Below are 19,330 nucleotides of genomic sequence, written 5' to 3'. Positions count from 1 at the left end.
ATGTGTTACCTCTCAATGTCTCAATGTGAGTAAAAAGTTGCAGCAAAATATCCACTTCCTTCAGTTGACATAATTTAACGAGAACTCACCTCAACTTCCTGCCTCCGAGCGCCATCTTTTAATCTCAAAACAGGCCGTGAAATTAGGTCCCTCCTGGAAAAAAAAGAGGATCAATAAATAGCTCAGCAGGGTGTTGATGTCATTCTGTGGATATTATTGATTCCACATTTCTTTTATTCACACAGTCGAGCCTTAATATGACATTTTCAACTAATATGATAAATGCACAAACCCCCTCTCATTAGACTACATTTATCAGGCCAAGGCAGCTGCTTTTTAAATTTAAATAAATATAAATCAAAGGTCTGTGTAGTGCGTTGATGGTGCAGTGTTACACACCAGCAGCAGACAGTATGGATTCTCTACTAACCCACTGACCTGCATTGCAGAGGCAGTTTTTTTCTTTTTGCTACGTGCTCTGTTTGTTCAATAAGAGATGAAAGTCTTTAACAGTGCTGCTCTCTAGTGTCCACACACTGTTGCTTCTGTTTGGTCTGTGTACAATAAGAAAAACTCCCTTCTGATATTATTTTGAGTCAAATGGCCCATTTCAGAATCCTAGATATTATATTATATTATATTATATTATATCATATTATATCATATTATATTATATCATATCATATCATATTATATTATATTATATCATATTATATTATACTATATTATATTATATTATATCATATTATATCATATTATATCATATTATATTATATCGTATTATATTATATTATATTATATTATATCATATTATATTATATCATATCATATTATATTATATCATATTATATCATATTATATCATATTATATCGTATTATATTATATTATATTATATTATATTATATTATATTATACTATATTATATTATATCATATTATATCATATTATATCATATTATATTATATCGTATTATATTATATTATATTATATCATATTATATTATATCATATCATATTATATTATATTATATTATATTATATTATATTATATCATATCATATTATATTATATTATATTATATTATATTACTTTAATGTTGCAACTTGTAAAGGTGGTGCTAATTCTATATACTGTATATACTGCTGGACAGTGGTGGAAGTACTCTGATAATTTACTTAAGAAAAAGTAGAAATACCATGAACTAAGTAAAAGTACAGAAGTATTTTATCAGTAAAAGTACTCATTATGCAGAATGACTCCTTTCACAGTTTTATATTATTATAGATAGATTTTATATTATTATGGAACATTTTTATTTTGTATTTACTTATAAGCCTTCTGTATTACTTATTTGCACTGTGGTTATATGTTATATATTGGTTATATGTTATATATTGCACGTCATAATGCAAATATTTGTACATATTTATTATAGTCTCATTTCTTATTCTTATTATTGTGTTTATATTGTAGCATTATGAACATAATTTACATGTTACATACTTTATTTCTATTTTCTTTACATTGCTTTATGTTTATATACGAGCAACTATAACGGCCCAATTTCACACCCGGGGATCCAATAAAGTATTTCTGATTCTGATTATATTAGACAAGTAAGAGCATTTTACTGTGGAGCCAATTTTAGACACTTTATATACGACAGTAGTATAGAACTGCATTATGTCATATCAGCATATCATGTGTGTTTTATGTAAAAAGTAACTATAAGTGTCAAATAAATGTAGTAGACTAAAGAGCACAGTGTTTCCCTCTAGTGTGGAATAGAGTAGAAGTATAAAGTAGCACAAAATGTAAAACTCAAGAAAAGTACAAATACCTCAAACCCTGAGTAAATGACCTTAGTTACATTCCACCACTGCTGATTTGTTTGATTATATTTTAATATAATTAAACTGAATATGCAAAGTAACTAGTAACTAAAGCTCTCAAATAAATGTAGTGGAGTAAAAAGTACAATATTTGCCACTGAAATGTAGAGTAGGAGTGTTAAGTAGCATAAATGGAAGTACAAGTATCTTGTATAATTGTATATAAGTACGGTACTTGAGTATTTGTTCTCAGTTATTATCCACCACTGATTTAGACCATCAGAAGAAAACAGAACTGCACAGTTCAATGAATACATATAATGTGAGTTTTTTTTATGCCTAGTCACACATTTGTTAGGGGGTGGGTTATTATTATTATTATAACTATAATAAATGCTTAATAATAATAATAATAATAATAATAATAATAATAATAATTATTATTATTATTATTATTAATAACTAGTTATTCACAAATCCATACTTGAATCCATAGGTTAAGCTGTACCTTTTATTACCTAGGAGGCCAATTTAGGTCATCGTCAAGCTAGCCATAATAAAGCCATTCCAGTAACGATTTTCAAAATAAAACTCACATTTCATAGTCTCATCGCATACAATTTTTGGATTAAAAGCTTGAAAGTTCATTCTGGATCCTGGAAATAGGAGTATGACCAATAAGTAAATACATAAATAAATATCTTAGTTCAAGGTCTACTTACTATCTTTTTTTTGGATCTTTCAACCCAACTCATGGTCTTCATCAGGACAACTCTACTGATGAAGATTGCCCTGGAAAAGAATTAGTAAGTAGACCTTGAGATTTTTTTGTGTCTTTCAGCTATATAGCCTACTATATGGTATAACTTAAAAACTCTGTGACATGAAAGATCTACTTAAAGGGACTGTTTGTAAGAATCAGAAAGAACCTCTGTTGGTCTGGAGGAGCTGCAGCAGTTATTTCTGCACAAACGTCCACTAGATATTCTCAGAGCTAAACTAACTCTTCTGCAGTGTGTAGTGTGAGCGCATGAACATATGGTGGAGCGAGAACGAGCGCGGTGTGTGAGTGAAGGCAAGCAGGCAGGCAGGCAGAGGAGCAGAGTACAGCAGAGACTCCGGCCCTGGAGACCAAAGCTACGGTCTCCCCTGCGTCCTCCGACCGCGGCCAACACTGTTTTGCAAAACGGGCTTCACTAGATAGATATAACTTTGTGGTTTTGGTGCTATCGTGTAGTTTGTGTTGGAGTCTGAGTCTGAACAGCGAGCGTGCATAGGCGACCCGGGTGATTTATACGTGTAAGAAGTTACAAACAGTCCCTTTAAATGTGAAAAAAGTAATAAGTACTAAATAAATGATATAAGCTACATTGTGCAAGTTTTATAGAACTTTTTATTGTTGGTGTTTTCATATATATAAAAAAATAAAGAATTGTGCAAGTAACTATAATATGAAAAAATACCCATACATGGATTATTTAAAATTATTTTAATTATTAAAAAAAGGAGAGAAAACAACAATATCCGGTTCCAGCCACAAGGAGGGTGAAAAGAGGATAAGTCAGACGTCACATCCTGAGGAACAACACATGCGCAGTAACAGATACAGCCACTAACCTGGTGAACTCGATACAATGTAGCAGGCTGGAGGAGGAGTTCCATAGTTGACAACAGATCCGGCTTGACCACAGCCGAACAGCAGCTGACACTCTCTCCTCCTCTCCTCGGTGGAAACATGGCACTGAGCCGTCTGCAGAAGGCTCAGATATGGCTCTTCAAGGCGGTTACAGGAGTCCTCTTCACGCTGTTTCGCTTCTTGTCCCCTCGGAGACCTGCTGTGTCCGGTAAGAAGCTCCCTCTCATCACCAACCCTCTCCTGCTGGTGTCAGCCACGCAGCTCGCCAAGAAGATCCGGAGGAAAGAGGTGTGTAGTTCCTTATTTCCTACATGCATATTGCAGCCAAACTAGCTGTGGTCCACTCTGTAAGGATCCATACCCTACATGCCTCTATAATGAAACCGCACCTGTGGAACAATAACACCTGTGCTTCTTGTCATTATACACATAGTGGACACAATAGAAGCAGCTGCTCTATAATAATGTCCCTATGAGGCATGTATTGTGTGACATTATCAGACAGGTTTGGGTTGGACTTTGTGTGCATTACATTGTAAGGCATCTACAGTATAGTGGAGAGGAGGAGAGACATTATTAATATCATAACTACAAGCTTCACAAATCATGTATTTATTGTTTTTGATTACAGCATATTGTTTTTATGTAGAGCTGAAAAAACTAATAAATTAGTCAACAATTATGATAATAGATTATTCATCATTTTTTAATATTTTTTTACTATGTCTTACATAATGTAAACAGAATGATTACTAGGTTAATTTAGAAAATAACCAGCACAATAATATATAGCCTAATGAAAATCATTGCAGTGGCAGCCTTACTGCATGTCCACAGCCATTATTATGTTAGCAGAGCAACATAAAAAGTTTAAAGGGACTGTTTGGAAGAATCAGAAATTGGTTGTTAACAGCGACACCTGCGGCCGTTAAGTCAACGAAAGTCAGCGTCCTGTTGCTCGCGCTCACTGAATGTGAGCGAGCATCCGTCAAAAACAGTGAGGCGACACACGCCAGCTAAAACCACAATATCACTCTATATTTCAGCTGCTTGGCAGTAATGTTAGCTGACCAGACGAAGGTCTCTCCATGAATCAATGCTGATCCAAGTGTTGGCTGTTCCTGCTTCAGCCTCCCGACCGCGGCCGGAGGAAACAGGGAGACACCGGCACCTGGTCGGAGACGATAACGTAACTCGCTGCGGAGCCCCGTCACTTCACAAGACACGGGAAACCTCTGTTGGCCTGGAGGAGCTGCAGTATTTATTTCTGCACAAACGTCCAGTGTACATTCACTAGATATTCTCAGAGCTCAACTAACTCTCCTGCAGTGTGTAGTGTGCGCGCATGCACGTGAGGTGGAGCGAGCTGTGAGTGAAGGCAGGCAGGCAGAGGAGCAGAGGAGCAGAGACTCCGGCCCTGGAGACCAAAGCTACGGTCTCCTCCGCGTCCTCCAACCGCGGCCAACACTGTTTAACAGACGGGCTTCACTAGATATAACTTTGTGGTTTTGGTGCTTCCGTGTAGTTTGTGTTGGAGCCTTGTCTGAACAGCGTAGCCACACGTGAGCGTGCACGGGACACCGACCCGGATTGATTTATACGTGTAAGAAGTTACAAACAGTCCCTTTAATTAATATTTTTTTTATTTTAGAATTTTTATTTATATTTTATTATTATTACCTTTTTTCTCTCCTTTATTTTTAAATAGTTTGTTTTTCAATTTACAGTTACTATCTGTACTGCAATAATGCACTGCAGTCATTTTATCCAATTCTGGCAGCATGACTTGTTTTTCTGTTCTGTGACTTTTCTGTGTAGTCATGCCCCTTTGTAGTTTAACTATAGTGTTTCTGCAGGTGTCAAGTGTTGAGGTGGTGCAGGCTTACATTAACAGGATCCAGGAAGTCAACCCTTTTCTGAACGCTGTTACAAAAGACAGGCAAGAAAGAATAATTCCTCCTCATCAGACAGTTTCCACTATGATGCGTACCCATCAGGAATTAAACAGAATTGGGTCAATACTTCTCCGTCCAGGTTTGATGCTGCTCTCCAGGAGGCGACGCAGGTCGACAAGCTGATTGAGGAGGAAACTGGAGGAGAGGAGGTGCTGGAGGATCGACTGCCTTTACTGGGAGTCCCACTCTCTGTCAAAGGGTCCTACGCCCTCCAGGGTAACCTCCAGAAATCATATCCCTGTCAGCCACTTGAAACCAGGCACTTCACTGAGATACAAACATCAAATAACCAGTATTTGAGTCAACATACTGATAACATATATCCATACAACTACTTGAATAGTTCAAACATACAATTACATTCAGGCTGCAATTCATCGTTTTAACAAATTTCCATCTTGCAGGTATGCCCCACACTACAGGTGTGATTCACAGGCGAGGAGTCGTGGCCACAGTCGACAATCCTCCGGTGGCCCTGCTGAAGAGATCGGGGGCGATCCCGATGGGCGTCACCAACACCAGTGAGCTGTGTATGTGGAGCGAGTCCCACAACCACCTCCACGGCATCACCAACAACCCCTACGACCTGGAGAGGACACCAGGAGGGAGTTCAGGTTAGAAACCTTAATTTTTAACTTTTAACTGAATGGTGAGTTTAAAGATTGACTTCTTGTTTACGCAGGGAATCCTGTTCTTGACTTTAGGTTCAAAGTCAAGAAGCATTTATTAAGAACGGCTAGTCGTGAAACGTTTGGGTTGTGCTACAACCCCTTGTTTTACGAATCAGAACAAGAGTTTGTACAATCAGGATCTGACTTCTGGGTACTAGAGGTATATATAGTATATATGCTGCTGTGGAGGCTCAGTGACGTAGGCCTGAGGGGCCCAATCACAGCCTGTCATGGCCAAGTAGAGACTTGGTTGAGTGGAAAGGGCTATCACTTTATTCAGTCGATGTTGCTGGAACAGCATAAGGCATTCGTACGAACTCTGTCTCATTCGTAAAACCAGGGTTGTAGCACAACTCAAATGTTTTTGACCACTATAATTAAACAAGAAAAAGCAGATCCATCAACTAGTCTCTCCTCTCTCTCTGTTAATGTCCTGTCCTCTTTCCTCTGCCTGCCTCAGGTGGGGAGGGCAGTATACTGGGAGGAGCAGGCGCAGTCATCGGCGTGGGCTCAGACATCGGCGGCAGCATCCGTATGCCCTGTTTCTTCAATGGAATATTTGGCCATAAAACCACTCCTGGTGAGAGAAACTGAATGTTAAATGTAGGACAGAAACATGAATGAATTAATGTAACTGCTGAATGTGTAAATATGTAACTGTTTGCTAACAAGTTTGCAATATAAACTCAAAAGGTGTTAATATGTCAATGTTGTGTTTGCAGCTTGTTTCCGTTGCTCCTAAATGGCCAAAAAAAAGCAGTTATTGCAGGTTTGAAAGAACACATTCATAAACCAGACTTCACCGTGACTTTGATGTGTTTCTGCAGGTGTCGTGTCATCTGAGAACCATCACCCTCCTTGCACTGGCAGACAAGAAGAGTACGCCAGCCTCGGTCCCATGTGCCGCTACGCTGAGGACCTGCTGCCCATGCTCAAGATCATGGCGGGACCCAACGCTCACATGTAAGAGTTCACATTCATAGCAGATGCTAGGCATAACCTACTTGCAGGCAGCTGGTAGGATAATGTAATATTTCAATAGCTTGTATAATCAAATTGTTGAGATGCAAATATGGCAATCATCAGGAGGCACACGCACAACCATAAACCCAGAATTGCCATTTAAGGCGGCCTGTTCCCCTCCGTTTGTGGGAAAAAGCTCTAATCAAGTGAATGCAAAGAACTTGAACCACAATTTAAAGTGCCTTACAGGGACAAGAGTCCGGTTTGAGTCGGGCACGCACCCAAACCCTGACAGTGTGTGTTAAAATAAAATCTTTGAGGTGCAATGGTTCAACAGTCATGTTTGTCTAATTTGCAGTATTTCTTCACACATGTACACAGGTTGTCCTTGAACACGAAGGTTGACATAAAGAAGCTGCGGTTCTTCACCATCCCTCACGATGGCGGCTCTCAAATGACAACGCCCGTCAGCAAAGAGCTCTTGGAGATTCAGAGGAAGGTGCGTCTAATCCAACTTCTGCAGAGTGTCTCGAGTTTGCAAAAAAGTTGCAAAATGAGTGCTGGAAAAACCAGACTTATCAGGAAGGTTTTTAGAATTAAAATCCTCATGTGATTGTTCTCCAGGTGGTGGAGCGTCTGGAGGCCGACCTCGGAGTGGAAGTCCAAGAAGTGCGTTTCCCTGAGCTCCGCTACGGCTACCAGATTTGGGACACCTACATGGGTCTTCCTGACAAGCAGGGCAAGGTAGGTCCTCCTGATCCAGAGCAGTGTGTCCCTGCATGCATGTCTGTACAGAACAGTGGCTTATCAGTTGTTTTTATCAGTTTTCCTGGTAGTTGAATGACCATAAACAGGAAAGACTGGAAAAACATTAACTTTGCTGTGGCCAAGACTCTACGTAATGAGTAAAAGAAAGCAGGCCGAGTCTTTGTCACAGCACTTATCGTAGTCTGCTGCCCAGAAATGGTTCACTAATCTGTTTAGCTATTAGGACACAGCATACCACTCACACATTTCTGCAGGGTCCTTCGGTTAGTGATTATAACCACCTTACCATTTCTTATTCTTCCTTTTTCTGGAGTTTTACTGCAAATTTGCATTCAATTTAAGACAAGAGTTGTGGTGGAAAGTAATTCATTGCTGATCTTTAGTACAATTTTGAGGTACCTTACTTGAGTATTTCTATTTTATGCTACTTTATATTTCTACTCCACTACTTTTCTGCATTTATCTGACAGCTATAGTTACTAGTTACTTAAAAAAACACATACGATTATAAAATACAATGCACTTTTAAAGATTAAACTAGTGGCTAATACGGGCTCAGATTTGTTGGGAGTCTCGTGGACGAACAGAAGCAAACCTGCTTAACTATTCTAAACGAAAAGGAGAATAATACTGCACGCTAGTATTCACATTCAAGTCAGTATGGGGCCAAATTGTAAAGCAGGAGAGAATAATGAGATTTAAAGATTTGTGTTTTATGCAGTACCTACAGCTGAAATCTATACTAGATAAAGACACAGATTAATAAATTGAAAGATATTGTAATAAATAGAGGCACAGTATCCAAACTTGACACACTTATCTCTCCTCCTGTAGTGGCATGGACAAAGTTAAATTACAATGGGAACGTGATCCTGGAAAACACCCACCACTAGAACAATGGGACACTATAATGTGACATTATCAAAATGTGTTAAATATAAAATGAAGATTTTTATCCAAAATATATAAAACAACACAGAAGCTGAATAAAATTAATTCTAATATGTGAGACTTATGTTGACATGGCTGTGGAGAGAGAGGATCTTTACTATATATGTTATGGCACTGCCCAGAAATAAGACGATTTTGGGAAGGAGTCCAAAATATGTTATGTTTAAGTAAGGGATAATGTCCGCTTGCGCTAAGTCCATTAATTTCTGATAATGGACACCTCAAAGGGCATTATCCCGCTTTAACCATGGTCACTTTCCAAGTGTGGCGACAGAAATATAAGATACACACTCTGTACTTTATGTGACTTTAGAAAGACAGAATAACGGTTTAAAATGTTTTTTTCCCCTCAGCCCCCTCGGCCATTTGTTGAGCTGATGGGGGAACCTGGAAGATCCGTGTGGCCTCTGTGGGAGCTGCTGAAATGGATGATGGGAAAATCAGCGCATACCATACCTGCTATCGGTAATAGAGGGGAAAAAACATTGATTTCTTTTGTTTATTTTAACTTGTATTAATCAATTAAGTTTCCTTTAACTGTCTTCATTTGTTAATATTTAATTGTCTGTTTTGATGGGTGCAATAAGACGTTCATTGCTGCTAATAAAGCAGCAATACTATGGAACCACAAAATTGTTCTATATTAAATAAAGAAAAAAGACATTATGAAAACGTACATGAATAAATTGTGTGGAATATATAAATGAACCAACAATGTGAAATAATCAAATTATTAAAACTCCACTCATTACCAAATAAAAAGTGACATTAAATAAAATGTCACTTAAAATAAAATTGAATTATTGATTTAAAAAAATTCCATTACAATATTAAAATAGACTTTTGAAAATGATTTGACAAATTGTTTCATTTATATATTACATATTTTCATTAATGCAATTATCTATTTTAATTATTTATTTATTTAATATTGAACACTTTGGGGCTCCGTACAACTTACAAATTAACTAACTGTTAAACTAGCTAATTTTAAAGGTACTAAATTGGAAGTTCAGAGCAAATCTATTGCCTCAACACAGCTCTCAACATGGCGACGGCTTGCCGCTAAGAGTGCAAATAAAGGCAACAGTGTTTACCTGAAGGGGAACCGGGAAGGTGGGCGCTACACCTCCACGATGTCGTAACCACCGTATGAGCGCAGTGCAGAGCGGCGGCCGTGAGCTGGTCAGTGGGGCACGCTCACATGCACTAAACATTATGTGTGTGTTCAGGTCTGGCCCTGCTGGAGATGACCCACGTGTCCAAACCCTCGGCCTTCTTCATCCAGCAGAAGGAGAAGCTGCAGAAGGAAGTGGACGAGCTGCTGGGCACCGACGGTGTTTTTCTTTACCCCTCGCACCCCAGAGTGGCTCCCAAACACCACCACCCGCTCTTCAGACCCTTTGACTTCGCCTACACAGGTCAGTTCGTCATATTTCAACAGGGACATATTACTTTGGCTTACTTTATTCTAATATTTCCAGTTATAGGACATATCCCAACCTCCAGGGAAGTTGTCAGAAAGTGCTCCCGTCTTATTTTTATTTCCACATACTCACCCTTTCTTCCCTACCTCCAGGTATAATCAACATCCTCGGGCTGCCGGTCACCCAGTGTCCCCTGGGTATGGGTGAAGAAGGGCTGCCTCTGGGCGTGCAGGTCGTTGCTGGGAAGATGCAGGACCATCTGACCCTCGAGGTGGCTCTCTACCTGGAGAAGACGTTCGGAGGCTGGAGGGAACCCGGGGCCAACTAAAACCACACTCACACGCTGACAGCCATTACCAAATCTACCAGACTGGAGCCGGTTGGACTGAAGATTGTGGTACTCTCTTATCTGCCTTGCTGCTTGCCGTAGTACACAAAGAGGTACAATCAGATCGCTGAATGTTCAGGTGGAAGAGATTTTTGCACTAATGAAAGTGTCAGTCATGATTTTATAATTTAGCCTGTTCAGAGACGATTACATCATTAGCACAAGCTTTAAAGAAAGATAGATTTTTATATTAGTGGAGCATTCACATTAACACACAAAATAAAGTTTTTTGACTGAGTAATACATTTAACACTTTAATATAGTGCCAGTGTCAACTGTCAAAGTCCTGTGTGTAGTGCAGATACCTGCATTTTATAGAACTTGGGCTTGTTTTTGGACTGGCACCTGTACAGTTACATGTGTATGTGCTACTGTTTTAACTCTCAAAAGGTCAGCACATGGTTCAAGGTTTTAAATGCCCTCCACACCCACACAAACGTTTCCGTTGGTCCAACTAATTAGACGTACGCTCAGGTTCAGAGCTAAGTGCTGATGTTACCTGACTCCATATACTTTAAATAAACATAAAGGTTTTGTCCTGTTGGAAAAGGTGCAACTCATCTAGAGAGATGACAATCAAGTGTGGTCAGGACATGCTCACACATCCCCGAGGAGGTCAGAATAATGAAACACCTTGTGTAGATGTGGAGGGGTTTTTAACTAATTAGGAATGGTAACAACAGATTTAAGTAAGGACTGGACAGTAAAACATGTTTTAACAAACCTCAGTTGTGTGGTAGCGTGAATGTTGCATAATAATAACTGTGGTATCTGTTTTATGCTCCAAATCATTTGTTTCATTTAATAAAATAAAAAAAGGTATGAATATTTCCTCTCATTTACTTAACATACATACATAATACATCAACTTTACAGCTTCTTATAACAAAACACTATTGTTGCAGCAGTTAAATTACAAACTAAAGGTAAGCTCATTAAAAAAATACAGAAAAAATTAACTTCAAATTTGTCCCTCTGAGTGTAAAACATTTAACATTACACATTTTCCTAATTTAAAGGACTAGTTTATCATTTTGGGAAACGTGCTTATTCACTTTCTTGCTGAAAGTTAGATGTGAAAATTGATACCAAATATGAAGGTACGGCCAGCAGTGTTGGCTCAGCTTGATCTGGAGGATGTCCCCCTGTTCTCTGCAAGACAGACAGGAGAAGGCAGACGTTGTGTTCAGGGACACCTCCTGTAATTATATGTGGTGGCATGTGATCTTAATGTTATTGTGATATTATCAGAGAGGTATGGGTTGGACTTTGTGTGTTATTCTATGCATTACATACTGTACATATACATACAGCAGGAGAATAAGTTTAAAGTATTTCTTTCTTCTTCCCCGCCCTGTTTTTAGGACGAACCCTTTTCAAGCTTCACCTAGAGGTTGCACTGCAATAGTAGGCAACGTGACTTGTTTTTCTGCTCTGTGACTTGTGTACATGCCTTTACATAGTCTAACTATAGTGTTTCTGCAAGGTGTGGAGGTGGTGCTTACCTTGACTGGATCCAGGAAGTCAACCCTTTTCTGAACGCTGTTATAAAAGACAGACAAGAAAGAATCATTCCTCCTTATCTGATACCTTTTTTCTTTTTGCGTTTATGGTACTCTAGGGTTGCAACGATAAATCGACAGAAAAATTAATCGGCAGGTATTTTGATAATTGTTTTACTCGTATTTTAAGCAAATATTTGCTGGTTTTCAAATGTGAGGATTCAAAGATCTTGTATTGGAAGCGCATTTTTCACTATTTTTGGACATTTTATGGACAAAAGACAAACAATTAATCGAGAAAATAATAGTTTGATTAATTGATAATAAAAAATAATAGTTAGTTGACCCTCCGTCCTCTCCCCACGGTGGAAACATGGCACTGAGCCGTCTGGAAAAGGCTCAGGTATGGCTCTTCAAGGCGGTCATGGGAGTCCTCTTTACGCTGTTTCGGCTCTTGTCCCCTCGGAGACCCGCTGTGTCCGGGAAGAAGCTCCCGCTCATCAACAACCCTCTCCTGCTGCAGTCAGCGACAAAGCTCGCCAAGAAGATCCGGAGAAAAGAGGTTTGTACCCGGTCAAACTACGAGACAACCGCTGCTGGCCAGACAAGAGTTAGCGTGTTTAATTAAATGGCTTCAGTCTAATAAATAGTCACTTCTTACATGTACACTTATTCTTCTTTACATGTGCTAACCCTTACCAAATGTATCATAGCAAATAAAATCAAAACCAGATGCTACTGTTTGGGCAAGTTCTGACCCGCAAGTTGGGGAAATTCTCGCAAGATGACCTCGAATAGTTGAGTTCAGGGTTTTTCCTTTTGTACATTTTAAAGTTAAATGCATCAATCTGGTGCACTTTGACAGCAAAATTAAGAGGTTAGATCTTTGTGTCCAAATTAATGTAAAAAAAAAAAATGAATAGAAAATAAAAGATGATTCAACCTTTAATTCTAAATTAAAGGTTAACATCGAATTCGACAGGTATTTTAAAGGGTCATTTACACCCATTATTATATAAGCAGGTGGGAAGTTTTCTTTTGCTTCTTGAACTAACACATGTATGAAAGCCAGTAGCACCTCTGGAATAACACCTGTGCTTCTTATCATTATACACTATTATTATTATTATAGTGGACACAATAGAAGCAGCTGCTCTATAATGTCCTTACAGCCTTTTATGAGGGATGTGATCTTAATGTTATTGTGACGTTGTCAGACAGGTATGGGTTGGATTTTGTGAGTTATTGTGTGCATTACATTGAAAGGCATCCACAGTATATTGGAAAGGAGGAGAGACAATATTAATATCATTACTACAAGCTTCACAAATGTTTTATTTATTGAAGGGCTACTGTATTGGCTTGCTGATAATAGATTATTCATAATTTTTAAGCACAATGCACTAGTTTCAGCTAGTAAAATGAGAATATCTTCAAGTTTTCAATGATAGAAATCTTTCGGAGGATGTGATTTTTACTATTTCTTACATATTTTAAACAGAATGATTAATAGTTTAATTGAGACAACAACCAGCACAATAATCTATAATAAAAATCACTGCTAGTTGCAGCCCTGCTGTATGTCCATGGCCATTATAATGTTCGCAGTAGCATCAAAAGTATTTTTTTTTTTTTTTAAACCTGTTTCATATTTCACCTGAAGGAATGCACTGCAATAGTTGTACATAGTTTGCATAATTGCATGTTTTTGTTCTGTGACTTGTGTAGTCATGCACCTATATGTAGTCCAATAGTGTTTCTGCAGGTGTCAAGTGTTGAGGTGGTGCAGGCTTACATTAACAGGATCCAGGAAGTCAACCCTTTTCTGAACGCTGTTACAAAAGACAGGCAAGAAAGAATAATTCCTCCTCATCAGACAGTTTCCACTATGATGCGTACCCATCAGGAATTAAACAGAATTGGGTCAATACTTCTCCGTCCAGGTTTGATGCTGCTCTCCAGGAGGCGACGCAGGTCGACAAGCTGATTGAGGAGGAAACTGGAGGAGAGGAGGTGCTGGAGGATCGACTGCCTTTACTGGGAGTCCCACTCTCTGTCAAAGGGTCCTACGCCCTCCAGGGTAACCTCCAGAAATCATATCTCCTGTCAGCCACTTGAAACCAGGCACTTCACTGAGATACAAACATCAAATAACCAGTATTTGAGTCAACATACTGATAACATATATCCATACACATACAACTACTTGGATAGTAAACATACAGTTAAACAGTAATTATTACATTTATGTAAGATTTTCAGGCTCTTTAGTTTTGATTTTATGCTACAGGTGAGCATTTTAATACTTTTCCGTGTTGCAGGTATGCCCCACACTACAGGTGTGGTCTCCAGGCGAGGAGTCGTGGCCACAGTCGACGCTCCTCTGGTGGCCCTGCTGAAGAGATCGGGGGCCATCCCGATGGGCGTCACCAACACCAGTGAGCTGTGTATGTGGTATGAGTGCCACAACCACCTCCACGGCATCACCAACAACCCCTACGACCTGGAGAGGACACCAGGAGGAAGTTCAGGTTAGAGACTTTAAAGCTTTAAAGGGTAACTTTGGTATTTTTCAACCTAGACCCTATTTTCCAACATTTTTGTGTGTAAGTTACTAATGGGGAGAAACATTTCTGAAATTGGTCGAGATAGAGCAGCGTCAATGTAACGTAAAGTCCACTTTAAATGCTTGTTTTTGCCACTGACAGGCTCAGATTGTTATTATAAGTGTCTGACGACATAATGGAAAGGACCCTACAGAGAAATAAAAAATGTTTCTTACCTTTCACTATATCCGTTTGTTATTGTGTCCAAGTCCCACTAAAGGAGAAGTCTCGCTGTGATATCTGAATATCCGTATACTCTGGCTCAAATAAATACGGACGGCCATCGAATTCAAAGACCTCGTCCACATTGTCAAAATCATCTAAATACTCAGCCACGTCATTGAAAATCTTTTAGATAACACTAAGCTACGCTTTCTGTGCTTCCATATAACAAACTCTGCCTGGATGGTTCTCGCATTGCCACCATGGATGAACTCCATTACTCCACTGTTCTTCACCAGATTTCAGAATGACACGTCTTCTTGAGCGAGACACTTTTAGTGGACGTAAATGACGGTGCCAGCTTGCCCCAATAGAATTACAATGCAGCCCGTGAGTTGCTGCCACCGACCCCTCACTGGCTCAATACTGGACCAATTTCTGAAATTGTTGTCCCTTTTAGTCAGTTTGACACAAAAACGTAGGAAACTGAATAGTAAGTTTAAGGATCAACTTCTCTTTTAGGCAGGGAATCCCGTCATTGACTTTAGCTTCAGAGTCAAGAAACTTTTATTGAGAACGGCTAATTGTCTGTTTGTATCTAGGAATAGTGCAGATTTTGCCTGATAACCATTTTACAGTAGCCTATACTGCAAACACACAAACACAGAGACTCAGTCCTTGGTTCCTTAAAGGGGATCTCCAATTTTACACATTAAAATCTGTTCACAGGTCTTGGGGAATACTACTACATGCTGCATATGTGAAAATAACGTCAAAGCTGAAGGTAAAGGCTACTTGTGGAGTTTTTGACCACTATGATTAAACAAGTTAAAGCAGATTCACCAACTAGTCTCTTCTCTCTCTCTGTTAATGTCCTGTCCTGTTTCCTCTGCCTGCCTCAGGTGGGGAAGGTAGTATACTGGCAGCAGCAGGCGCGGTCATCGGCATGGGCTCAGACATCGGCGGCAGCATCCGTGTGCCCTGTTTCTTCAACGGAATATTTGGCCATAAAACCTCTCCTGGTGAGAGAAAATGAATGTTAAATGTATATTAATGCAGCCACATCTTATTCAGTGTGCTGATGCAATATCCACTGTATTTAACTCCGGCCGCAGCAGGCAGCTGTTTTCGGTGAAAAAACTCTAAAAACCCAGCGTAAACTACCTGCTCAGCAGCAAACAGCAAATAGATACAGTTAGTGACTAGCTGGTGAACATAACTGGAGCATTTAGCAGATAAAGAGCCAAATATTTCCCTCAGGAGTTGGTGGAGACCAAAAACAGAGTTAAAAGAGGTAACTGTTTGCTGATAAATTCAGGATATAAACTCAAAAGGTGTTAATATGTTATTGTTGTGTTAACAGCTTGTTTCTGTTGAAAGCAGTTATTACAGGTTTAAAGAACACATTCATATACCAGACTTCACCGTGACTACGATGTGTTTCTGCAGGTGTTGTGTCAAATGAGAACCATCACCCTCCTGTCACTGGCAGACATGAAGAGTACGCCAGCAATGGTCCCATGTGCCGCTACGCTGAGGACCTCCTGCCCATGCTCAAGATCATGGTGGGGCCCAACGCTCACATGTAAGAGCTCACATTCATAGGTGATGTAGAACGCACAGTAGTGTTCTCTTTGCTTGTGCACAAATGCAGTCCTTATGTTGCCAGATCCGCTGTGAGAGGCTTACTTGCAGGCAGCTGGTAGGAAAATGTGTTGTTATAAAAGTAGATGTCATATTTCAATAGCTTGTATAATCAAATTGTTGACATGCAAATCTGGCAATCGTCAGTAGGCACACGCACATCCATAACCCAAGAATTGCCATATATGGCTGCCTGTTCCCCTCCTTTTGTGGGAAAGTTTCATCACAAAAATGTTACCTAAGAGTAAAAAGAAGAAGACCTGCTGTGCGAAATCAGCAGACAAAAAATAAAAAGATTAGCAGTGTATGTAGTCGTATCAGAAGACCCGAAACTGTCAAGAATATAGGATTCACAGAGGAATATCTGGCATGGTTCAACAGCTACTTCTCTGGTGTATAATCTAAGGGTTTCCTGTCTGACTCTCTGTACATGTCCAAGGGTGTCCCTCTAGGGTACATTCTAGGATTTTATGCTGCTCGCAGCTCTCACATCCACCTGTATGCTGATGACACCATTCTGTATACATCGAACCCCTCCCTGAACTCTGCCTGACTTCCCTGCAACACAGCTTCAACAGTATCCAACATCCCTTCTCCAACCTTCACCATCTTCTAAATACTAATAAAACGATCATCAGCAAAGCCCCTCCATATCTCTGCTCACTACTCAATATCTCCAACAGTATTCGTCATTGTAAATGAGAATTGGTTCTCATTGATTAAACGGTAATGTTTGTCTAATTTGCAGTATTTCTTTACATATTTGTACACAGGTTGTCCTTAAACACAAAGGTTGACCTCAAAAAGCTGCGGTTCTTCACCATCCCTCACGATGGCGGCTCTCAAATGACATACCCCGTCAGCAAAGAGCTCATGGAGATTCAGAGGAAGGTGCGTCTTAATCCAACTTCTGCAGACTGAGTCTGCAAAAAGTTGCAAAATGAGTGCTGGAAAACGAGGCTTTTTCAGGAAGGTTTTTAGAATTAAAATCTTCATGTGATGTTCTCCAGGTTGTTGAGTGTCTGGAGGCCGATCTTGGAGTTAAAGTTCAAGAAGTGCGTTTCCCTGAGCTCCGCTACAGCTTCCAGATCTGTGACACCTACCTCGGTCTTCCTGACAAGGAGGGCAAGGTAAGTCCTCCTGATCCAGAGCAGCCTGTCCCTGCATGCATGTCTGTACAGAACAGTGTTTTATCAGTTGTCCTGGTAGTAGAATGAAGATAAACAGGAGAGACAGGAGAGAAACATTAATCACTTTGCTGTTAACAAGACTCTCTGTGTAATCACAGTCCCAGTGACCTTGGCCTTTTACCACCAAAACCTAGTCAGTCATGTTTGTGCCAGATGAATGAAATTCCCTCCACTCGTTCCTGAGATATCGCATTCACAAGAATGGGATGTACGTACAGACAGTCGGACGGATGGACAACCCGAAAATGTGACGGACGGACGGACATATTTGGCACAAACGTACACTTGGACTCAAAGATGAACTGATTAGATTTTGGTGGTCAAGGTCACTGTGACCTCATGTCCGTCCCATTCTCGTGAACGCGACATCTCAGTAACGCCGACTCGAGTGGGTATTAAATACAATATTTCAGGCATCAAATCTTGTAGACAATTTCATTAAGAGAGCGTGTGTTTCTCTAATATTTAGTGTGATTACCTGTGCGCTACTGTTTTAAGGTACTTAATGATTAATAAATCGCTTACTCATTTTAAAAGCCTGGTGCTGAGATAACACACTCACAGTACACTAGGGCACTAACGCAGGTTAATGTTACCAGCGCGATAGTCAACCACATGACTCTGTCTGTTGTTGGTGAATGGGAGCAGCACAGCAGTGTGGCGACTGAAGTATAATATACACACTCTGTGTACTTAACGCGGCTTTAGAAGGACAAACTAACTGTTTAAAATGTTTCCTTCCCTCAGCCTCCTCCGGCATTGGTTGAGCTGATGGGGGAACCAGGACGACCAGTGTGGCCTCTGTGGGAGCTGCTGAAATGGATGATGGGAAAATCCGAGCATACCATGGCTTCTATCGGTAAAAGGGGGGGGATTTTATTTTTGATTTAAATTTATTTTAACTGCCTTTAACTGTTTTCATTTGTTAATATTTAATTGTCTGTTTTGATGGATGCAATAAAATGCTCATTGTTGCTAATAAAGCCACAATACTATGGAACCACAAAGTGTTCAATATTAAATAAAGACCTGAACAATGTGTGTGTGATGTGTTCAGGTCTGGCCTTGCTCGAGATGACCCATGTATCAAAACCCTCGACCTTCATCATCCAGCAGAAAGAGAAGCTGCAGAAGGAAGTGGACGAGCTGCTGGGCACCAACGGTGTTTTTCTTTACCCCTCGCACCCCATAGTGGCTCTCAAACACCACCACACGCTCTTCAGACCCTTTGAATTCTGCTACACAGGTCAGTCCTCGTCATCTATCAGCTTTCCTGCCACAAGTGTTCAGTCTAACTCTGTAAAAGAAAGAAAGCCAGGTGCTCAACTTGATTCATTCAACAAGATTTTGCAGGTTGAAATTTTGATATTTCAGTTGTCATTAGTTAAGACTAAATTTTAGCTCCAAAAGCATCAAAGGAAGAGTGTTTGTTCTGAATATAAGACAACCCTTTGCAGAATAACCTTAAGAAAGGTCACAAAAGCACAACATAATAAAAAATTGTGGGACCTATTACACCCATTTCTCATTCAGGTAATACGTAATCTTTCCAGTAATAGGACATCTCCCGACCTCCAGTAAAGTTGTCAGAAAGTGCTCCCGTCCCATTTTTATTTCCTCATACTCACCCTTTCT

The 19,330-nt window shown here is 39.7% G+C and overlaps 2 protein-coding genes across 4 annotated transcripts in view; both read left to right on the top strand.

Moving 5' to 3' along the window:
- The first annotated feature begins 3,438 nt into the window (after positions 1–3,438).
- Positions 3,439–19,330, top strand: part of LOC141760851 (fatty-acid amide hydrolase 2-B-like) — a 16,260-nt gene continuing 368 nt past the window's right edge. Inside the window, exons 1-11 of one of the 2 annotated variants that reach the window (XM_074623942.1) lie at positions 3,442–3,756; positions 5,325–5,407; positions 5,503–5,639; positions 5,828–6,037; positions 6,555–6,674; positions 6,922–7,057; positions 7,439–7,556; positions 7,682–7,801; positions 9,130–9,241; positions 10,009–10,197; positions 10,356–11,419. In XM_074623942.1, coding sequence (XP_074480043.1) covers positions 3,568–3,756; positions 5,325–5,407; positions 5,503–5,639; positions 5,828–6,037; positions 6,555–6,674; positions 6,922–7,057; positions 7,439–7,556; positions 7,682–7,801; positions 9,130–9,241; positions 10,009–10,197; positions 10,356–10,531 — 1,590 coding nt within the window. In that variant the 5' untranslated portion in view covers positions 3,442–3,567 and the 3' untranslated portion in view covers positions 10,532–11,419. Of the gene's footprint in view, positions 3,757–5,324; positions 5,408–5,502; positions 5,640–5,827; positions 6,038–6,554; positions 6,675–6,921; positions 7,058–7,438; positions 7,557–7,681; positions 7,802–9,129; positions 9,242–10,008; positions 10,198–10,355; positions 11,420–19,330 lie in introns of those variants that run through there. The other variant, XM_074623944.1, reaches the window with a different exon arrangement.
- LOC141760852 (fatty-acid amide hydrolase 2-A-like) overlaps positions 12,426–19,330 on the top strand; it is a 20,166-nt gene continuing 13,261 nt past the window's right edge. The window contains exons 1-10 of one of the 2 annotated variants that reach the window (XM_074623947.1): positions 12,426–12,655; positions 13,859–13,941; positions 14,037–14,173; positions 14,415–14,624; positions 15,764–15,883; positions 16,311–16,446; positions 17,279–17,396; positions 17,516–17,635; positions 18,443–18,554; positions 18,753–19,155. In XM_074623947.1, the coding sequence (XP_074480048.1) occupies positions 12,467–12,655; positions 13,859–13,941; positions 14,037–14,173; positions 14,415–14,624; positions 15,764–15,883; positions 16,311–16,446; positions 17,279–17,396; positions 17,516–17,635; positions 18,443–18,554; positions 18,753–19,096 (1,569 nt within the window). In that variant the 5' untranslated portion in view covers positions 12,426–12,466 and the 3' untranslated portion in view covers positions 19,097–19,155. Of the gene's footprint in view, positions 12,656–13,858; positions 13,942–14,036; positions 14,174–14,414; positions 14,625–15,763; positions 15,884–16,310; positions 16,447–17,278; positions 17,397–17,515; positions 17,636–18,442; positions 18,555–18,752; positions 19,156–19,330 lie in introns of those variants that run through there. The other variant, XM_074623946.1, reaches the window with a different exon arrangement.

The sequence above is a fragment of the Sebastes fasciatus genome, chromosome 22 (genome assembly GCF_043250625.1).
Source record: "Sebastes fasciatus isolate fSebFas1 chromosome 22, fSebFas1.pri, whole genome shotgun sequence".
Taxonomy (NCBI): Eukaryota; Metazoa; Chordata; class Actinopteri; order Perciformes; family Sebastidae; genus Sebastes; species Sebastes fasciatus.
The sequence above is the reverse complement of the archived record's forward strand: the minus strand, read 5'-3'. Positions and strand labels throughout refer to the sequence as shown.